This window comes from Protomyctophum bolini (genome assembly GCF_963924005.1).
Source record: "Protomyctophum bolini genome assembly, chromosome: 5".
Classification (NCBI taxonomy): Eukaryota; Metazoa; Chordata; class Actinopteri; order Myctophiformes; family Myctophidae; genus Protomyctophum; species Protomyctophum bolini.
Genome location: NC_137866.1, coordinates 40,608,576 through 40,617,248, shown reverse-complemented (window position 1 = coordinate 40,617,248; position 8,673 = coordinate 40,608,576). Strand labels below are relative to the sequence as shown.

General features: G+C 41.2%; 1 protein-coding gene across 1 annotated transcript; it reads right to left on the bottom strand.

Moving 5' to 3' along the window:
• Positions 1–1,035: 1,035 nt before the first annotated feature.
• On the bottom strand, positions 1,036–7,866 carry LOC308314920 (transmembrane protein 198-like). The gene is made up of 5 exons (XM_080762730.1): positions 7,729–7,866; positions 5,408–5,716; positions 3,541–4,119; positions 2,768–2,904; positions 1,036–2,434 (listed from the first exon to the last, which is right to left on the bottom strand). The coding sequence occupies exons 2-5, from the start codon at positions 5,559–5,561 to the stop codon at positions 2,285–2,287; spliced, it is 1,020 nt and encodes a 339-aa protein (XP_080618856.1). The 5' UTR covers positions 5,562–5,716; positions 7,729–7,866; the 3' UTR covers positions 1,036–2,284.
• Between the last annotated feature and the right edge of the window lie 807 nt (positions 7,867–8,673).

Here is an 8,673-nt window from a genome sequence, read left to right as displayed (position 1 = left end):
GGGAGGTTAGGGTTAGGGTGAGGGTCTAATGACTGGTCTAACCAATGACTAGTCTAAACCAAGTACTGTCTAAACTAAGTACTGCACCCCCATCCATCATCAGCACTATACACAGACCAAAACACCACTAGGGCCACATAGGACCGTAACACAGAGCTCAAGCAGTTTTATGATAACATAGAAAATGCGTATAATTATTTTGGCCACAGCATTAAACGGTGGGCCATGCTGACTGGCATAATTTCCACAGACGATTCATCTCACCCAGGCATCAAGTTGAAGCGATTATGACCTACCTCAAGCTTCACACTCCAATACAAATGAAACTATTTGAATAAAGGTTGTATACTTCTCAAGGGATTGTTCCTAATAAAGACATTTCAGACTCCTCCTTTTTGTTGTATCATCAAATGAATGCTGCATTGTTGGCACCAAAAGGGGCTAATTAAGCTTGCATGCAGTCAGAAGGGCATAAATAACAAACTCAGATGTTGCCACATGAGGTGGTCGTCGTCTCCTGTTATTGAAACACCTCCACTCATTTCCGCTGGGTTCAGCCTCGGCACAGAAAATTGGAAATGATACAAAAGAAAATCCTACAAAGGACTTATTTGGTGGTAATCATTAGATCAAGAGGTAAACGGAACATCATGGCATACTGTTCTGCCTGGAAAAAGGTACAATATCGAACTGGGAGGTCTATCTTATTGACTTATGGAGAGAATGATAGGCAAATGATAGATGATCCCATACAAGGATTAGATGATTATAGTCAAAATAATTCTGGTACATATGTTATAACTTATATTGTTTTGAAAAGGTGAAAATCCCACCGTCATTACATTTGAGTCATGTCAACCAACCAACCAACCGGTCAGATCAGTCAGTCAGTCAGTCAGTCAGTCAGTCAGTCAGTCAATCAATCAATCAATCAATCAATCAATCAATCAATCAATCAATCAAACTTTATTTTAATATCATACAGTTACAAAAGTAAAATAGTGAGTTAAATTATCATCATATTATCAACAGGGTTTCAATGATTTTTGTAAAAAATATTATTTTGATTTTGCATGGTCATGTGGATGGTATTGGACATTGCAGTTATAAAAAGGACACATTAAAGAATAACACATTTGTTACTGATTTATTTACATTTGTTTAATGATTGGAGATTGTTCTAGTGCACACATAATGTGTTACATTCTTAAAATAACCATATTGTACACAAACTGCCAATTGTGACGACTGCTAAACATCTTAACATAAATGGTTGGTAGGCCTACCTTTAATTGATGTTATGTTTTGTTTATAACACCAAACTGCCAGGTGTTCTGTAAAACTATGGATCAGTTCACTAATAGCATTCAGCAGGCCACACAGTAAAACCCTCTGGTCAAAGTATACAGTATACAGTTTCTTTAGTAGCTTTATTGTCGTTTGTTCTGTAAGAGGGGTCTCACACAGTGTCCCCAGCTCTTTCTTTAGTAAACAGAAACTACATTTTCAGGTGGAACACCAATTTCACCTGGTAGGAGAACCAATGCTCTTTTTGTTTATCTGTTTGTCTGTTTACTATACACTCTATAGCAGTGATTGCTGTGGGAATAAAGAGCTAACAATACCTTTATATGCTCATGTCCATTCGATTCCATGTGTATTCTCAGATTTAAGGCAGGATTTCACTGTGTAATACTGTATGTCATCTCTCCCATAAGTTCAGTAGAACATATTGATTGCATATGATGATATTAATACACCAATTATCGTTGTCATTTTGTTCATATTTGTACAGTATAACTGTAATCCCTTCAGCTATTCCAGACACATTGTTTAGGAATAATGTAGTCACCAGCTATACTGTACAGTGTACATGAATGGTGGAGCACGTAAAGGTTAATATTTGCTAACTTTTAAAGGGCATTAAAACTGTCTAACACTATAGCAGAGCTGTAGAAGATTATGAACCAGGTAATAATAATGAAACTGTACACTCCTATCGCTTTGTCTCATTGTTCATGGGGTTTTGGGTGATGAATTTGCTCCTATAGGGATTGTTAGAGGTCCATTTTCAAGTGAAGTTGGATCCCTTCATGATTTGACACTGTATGTGTTTTGGCTTTAGTGTATTACTGCAGTGTCGTCTTCAATGTATGCTATAGAGTTGTGAGTAGGCATGTTTTGTGTCTTTTAGCATAATACTGTACTGTAGAAATGTGTGTTGAGTTTTTAGTGTATATGGCCTATACTGTATGGCCTTCTATATTGCAGATTTGTTCAGTCTTTAGACCGTCCACACAGGTGAAGAGGCAGTTAGTGGCACTGTGGATCGTGTGTCAAAGTCATAGTCAATCACAGTGTGTGTGATAGTGCTCAGGCTGCTGCTTGACGACCCTGTTCCCATCTGGCGCTCTTGAAGGCTCTGCAGATAACTCTGAAAGTCAAGTGGGAGAGAGAGACAAATTGCTACTCTCAACTTCTCATTTCACGTCGCCAAAAATTCATATACCCGTACTCCAATATGCTCCATGCATGTCAGAGGAAAGACACATTTGGCAAGGTTTTAAAATGTAGTAGTCGTAATAATAGTAGACCTATATTAATTCTGAAACGGGGAAATATCGACACCACACATTCACAAGCAACACAACGTGTAAAATAACATAGACTAAACTAAAGAAAGAGTTGTGTGCGTGAATAGGCGTAATAATCAGTCATCTGCTGACATGTAACGTATATATTTTACAATTTAATATAAGCTACTGACCGGAGCAAGGACGTCACCAGCGTAGCGTTTGAGGAGTGGCGGCCTTCGACGGCGCTGTGTTTCACCTCGTCTCCTTCTGGAGGGGGCGTACCTGTACTCATCTTTCTCATCTTTCTGCTCCTGTTTCTTGTGAGAACCTGAGGAGAGAGAGATCCAATTAACAAACATGTACATGATGTAACCTCATGGAATACCTTTAATTTGAAGCATGACAGGATTTAATCATGTCCAATAAAATGATATTTGAACTAATCTGTATAGTACTTAGTATGCTATTACTATAGTAGGAATACATCTGCACTGCAGTGGTTGGAGGTGGTCTCTGGTGGACGCCAGAGAGGGAGACATTGTAGGATGCATAAAACATATGTATTGTAGCTTTGATGTATCTAAATGAAGGTGAAACCTTACTGTACACTCAGAAAGTCAGGAAAAAGTCTGGAGTGCTTGTAAATTGGTGTTTTCAATTGATGCATAAGGCCTATAGCCTAACTAAGAGAAAGCTGTGCCATTACATGTGGGCTGTTTTAACAACAGTTCTGTTTTAACAATATAATATGTAATAAATAAATGTGTAGGCCTAATGTAATACATAAAACATGTATTACATATAGAGTTATGTTTAAAAATGTAAGACATTTTGCAGGAATAATTCATGTAGGATTAAATATTTTCTCTGAAGAGTGCCTTGGATCTTTTCTTTCTTTTGTTGAGCTGTACAGCTTGTGTGTTTTTTTTCCTTTTCTTTATTTTACAGGCCCTGTTTCCCTCACCTTCTCTGTGGACCACACCGTGGGCAGTGACCTTCCACTGCACCAGTACACCCATCAGACTCAACACAGGGCAGATCCCCGTGATGGCCCAGCTGAACCAGCATAGCGGCCGCGCAGGGCCAACTTGACAAAGGACGTCGTACACGTGAACAGTCAACTTAAAGTTCTCCGCCAGGTAGTCCACACACACCATGACCGTGGTCGCCCCGAACACGGCCGTGGCGACCACAGTGAATGGCTTCTGCCACTGCAGGGTGAAGATGGCCGCGACGATGGAGGCGGTCAGCAGAGCCCCGACGGGGAGCCACGGCGGCGTCAGGCTGTGGAACTGTCCGATCAGCGCCAGCACGGCGACGGTGAGCAGAGCGCCCAGCTGGAGGCCCGTGAGGAACAGTCCCATGGTGGAGACCAGCATGGTGACCAGACCACACAGCACGCCCACTCCCAGACCGATCCCCGCCTTGGTCTCCATCGCCAGCTGAGCGTTGAACTCTGGCTCCTGGTGGTACAGCAGGAACACGGCAGATGACCCCAGCTTGAACCCCGAGAAGAACATCACCATCTTAAAACACCGGTATCCTGGAAACAGAAGACGGGTCCCCATATAGTTTATTCGTTCGAGCCTTGTCAAGCCATAATATGGCCCACCTAGGGCAGATCAGCCTGTCTCCTGTTTCTGTAGCGTGAGGCAGCTTGATGGAGAAGGGTCTGCATCTAAACTCTGTTGGCTTGATGTATTGTACAAGTACACCCGTGGACATGATGCTAGTATGTCACAGGGAGTGCCAAGCAGGGAGGCACTGGGTACCATTTTTAGAGTCTGTAGTGACACGACCAGGGATCAAACCCTGACCTCCCAGTCTCAGGGCAGACACTAACCACAAGGCCACTGAGCTCGTTCATCTTGCATTGATTTAACTTTCTGTGGCGTTTCTAAAGTTAATTGATTTCACATGGTTGCCCTCAAATGTTTAACTGATGTACGGTACAGAAAGTAGAATAAACGTAGAATCAACTTTTCCAATCAGATGCCCACAGGTGGCCCATCTTCCGCTATACACCTCCCATCTCATCTGTCTCCTCTACCATATGCGAGCTATCCGCCCTGGAAGCTCATTACACAAACTGTTTAGTTCTTCAGTGGTTCAAGTGTGTTTTGCAATTTAGCTGACAAATTACTCCCATTAAAATGTTGCTTTTAGCAAACACAAATATGTGCCCATTAAGTATTATTAACATATTTGCAATATAAATTTGCAGACCTGCCCGCACCGATTTTGTGCAGTGCTGTTCAGCAGACTCTGGGCCCGCTTCCCAGTGTAGGAAACACTAGGAAAATAGCCACAATTACATTTAAATATGGACAAAGCTCACCAGAAAAAAGATTGAGAGCCTATATAACACATCTAAAATAAGGGCAAACTTTATATTAAGCATTTCAATTGTATACTCTCAATCGTTTTTGTGATTGGTTTTGGCCATATACACAGAATTGTCCTCAGTGTAGTCTGTACTGTGCGTTTCCTTAATTTTACAGTAGTCCTTTAAGCCAAAAAATTAACCTTTATTTATTTCATATAGGCTACAAGTATTACCTTTATTTCTTTGACTGGGCCTTGCAGACCACCTTGACACATATAGGTGGGCATGAGTTACAGAAGGTTGAGATGTTCTCATGGTTCCTGATCAGCGTATTCGTTTTTGGCACCTCTAGAGGTTCTACTAAGCACTATTTGACAAATAATTCAGAGCCACTTTTAGTGGTATTTTAGCCCACATTAACAATTAACCATTGTTAATTACACTGGTATAAACTGAGTTGTATAATTATGTGTGTCTAGTGTCTACGTATGTTGTGTTTCTTTACCTAAAAAGCAGTAGATGAGTCCGAATACGATGCATATGGAGGAGAGAATGCAGGGGATGACGTCAAACCGGCCATTAATGTCCAGGAAACACAGGTCCACGTCATAAGAGCCTATTCCCGGCTCCTCAGTGACATTCAGCGATGTGTTGGACATACTGGCAGATTATTAATATTATTTTTCCAGTTATTGTGTTATTATGCTGGGCCTTACAGGACGCCACTTTGAAGAGTGGACGTTGGAATGCCGCTACCGTCCATGGTAAGAGGAAGCACCATGATTAACATTGTAAACCATATCCTGTCTTGCACCTGCAAAGAGAAGAGGGAAATTCAGCTCTGCAGCAACTTCAAGTACACAGTAAAATGAAAATGGCAAAATGATGCATTTATATAGTGCCTTTGCAGTCTTTATCCAAGGCACTTTATAGATTGTGTGATACACATTCACATGGCAGAGGAAACCATGCAATGCACCAAACTGCTTATTGGGAGCAATTAGGGGTTCAGCATCTTGCTCAAGGACACGTCAACACTAACTCTGGAGCAGGGGAGCCCAGGATTGAACTGGGAACCTTCTGGTTCCCAAGCGGTCACTCTACTCCTGAGCCACTGCCGCTGTTCATTTACATTTGTAACTCTGAGAGTTACACATGGAGCTATAGGGTCCGTGTGTACACTGTCACTGACACGCTCAAAGTTAAATTGACACTCAGACACACACACACACACACACACACACACACACACACACACACACACACACACACACACACACACACACACACACACACACACACACACACACCTGGGGTGTTATTTAAGTTCACATGAGAGAGTTCATTTCTTTCCTTTTCCTCACATACAGGACGCCGAGTAGGAAACCAATGCTAATGTCTCTATTTCCTAAACCATAGGCCTATGAGTCAGGACACACAAGAGGAAATGACCCGCTGTCACCTTCAGGGATTCGTATTGTTTTGAACATGTGGTTAAGTGCTCCATCTACCCAAACAATGTTAAACAAACACCCTGACAATAGCTCACACTGTTCCACAATGTCAAATAGGAAATACCACTTTTGCATTGCATACAATGGGCTAATTGTGGCTTAACAAACTGATTCAAGTAAAGGATCATTGCCAATAACAAATGCCACAGAAAAAATGACTCACCTTACTCGCATTACTGTGTATTACTGAGTAATGTGAGTGTGTGTGATATTGTTGTAAATATGTATTTTAATAATAATAATAATGAATCCCTTCAAGCTTGTTTGTAGATCTTCTAATTTAGCCGAATATTAACCCCAGAATATGGACAATGGGTTCATGTGGTTTGCCTCAGGGCTAAGATAGTTAATAACAATTCCAAATCAAACATTCATTCAACAATATTGGAACTTAGTGCACTGTGCCGTCACTGCCGTGCAGCCCATTTCACAGGTTCTGGATTTAGTCCAGTCAGATGGAAACCTTGTGTGTCCAAAATTGTCACTTTTCACGATTCAAATAAAAAAATAGCAAAAGTATCAGATCTACAGGCTCAAAATGTGTCACTTTGAGCCACGTTTCCAGCTCGCGGATCTGATACTTTTGATACTTGTGTGTGACACTGATGAAGTAGGGCATTAATTTACAACAAAAACAAAAGGTTAGAATATGGAGATCTGAGGTTTCTGCCCGAGAGCAACGATTTGTTTCCATATACGCTATAGTTTCAGATACGGTTCTCAGAATCTGGGCACTGCTCAGGATGTCTGTCTGGGGACCCAGAACTCAAACATGTACTGTAGGCCTACTTTAAAAATGTTCCGACAATGATCACAGAATATGAGGTTCTGTAAAGTTTAATTTGGAAGGTTCTGCATTACCCTCGCTCGCTGCTGACTTGTGTGTAGGATATTGTAGTGTCTCTGTCTCCCAGACCCTAAGCTCTTCAGGCTGAGCCTCGGGCTCGGCTCAGCAAATGGAATTACAGGAGCTTTAGCAGCCCTGCAGTGTCTCGGTCCATGTTTGTGAGTGCTCAAAAAAGGACACACTGTCTCTTTCTAAAGGATCTTTGTTGGGTATATAATCAATATTTATTTCAAAAGAATATGCCGAAAATAAACAATGAATATTTATTTATTTATTTGTGCTGTTTGATAGTGGGACCCAGCAAAATTGACTTTAAATTGAGCATTGTTTTGTGCTGCTATACTGAATGAAGAAATAGAAAAGAATCAATGACTTGTCTGACAGACAACTAAAAGTGCTCAATAACATGATCGCAGACAAATGAAAACATCACTTCGCTGTAGAAATTGTTTATAAGTGTCCTACCTGCTATGATGAAGCATTATCTTCAAGAATCAAACGCGATGAGAGAAAGGAAAGTCCTCTACATTTTCCAATTTGTCAGGTACTAAAAAGTTCCTGGGTTGTGCATTTCCCTCCGTGTGAGCTGCCCGAGGCAGTAACTCCCTCATCTGTGATTCTGTGAGCAGCTGACAGTGTTCCACTTTGTGAGAGAGGGACCATCTGTCCCCAGCGTGCTGGACAGTGACGGCACCAGGGTGCTGCCAAGGCCAAGTCAAATCACTCAGCTCTCAAAAGAGCTCTCACTGTCATTGGCTTAGTCCAGTGGTTCTCAAATATCTTTCATGTCAAGAACCCCAAAATTAATATGTATTTGACCACAGACCCACATATGAAAATATTGTGTGGCTATGCGCCGCCACACAATATTTATAATTTAAGATCTAGAAGTTATCAGCTATTTTCAGTAGCTGAGTCTCATATGGCACTGGTGCTGAAAAAGGACAAACATTTTATATTTTAAAACAAAATGCCAGACGCCAAATGGTTAAAATGGTTTAACTGGTTTTCATGCCATCTAAGTAATTTCGCTGTTGACCCCCTGTAACTCCTTTAAGGACCCCTGCTTTAGTCTGTATTCTAACTCTATAGAGAGCTTATTAAATATATCAACTCTATATAGAGAGCCAGCTGTAGTGGAGTATTCAACTACAGCTTTCCCTGTATATGCTTACTGTATGGTCAATGTGCTGGAGTTTGGAAGTGCTCGTTGACTATCACTCAACAGCCCATGCGTACCACCTGTTTAGAATTTGCACATAATGCAGGAGGCAGCAGGAGGTTGCTTTACTGATAACGAGTGCTTCCAAACTCTGACACTTGGAAAAATAATCATCTGCAAGGAATTTCTTGACAGGAAGTAGATTATAACATGTCTACGGACGGTGGATTTTTATGAAACAAACACTT

Coding starts and splice junctions, on each gene's coding strand:
- LOC308314920 (XM_080762730.1), bottom strand. CDS start 5,561: ATGTCCAACACATCGCTGAATGTCACTGAGGAGCCGGGAATAGGCTCT. Junction 4,120..5,407: donor ACTCATCTACTGCTTTTTAG/GTAAAGAAACAC, acceptor TTCTGTTTCCAG/GATACCGGTGTTTTAAGATG. Junction 2,435..2,767: donor CTGGTGACGTCCTTGCTCCG/GTCAGTAGCTTA, acceptor CTTGACTTTCAG/AGTTATCTGCAGAGCCTTCA.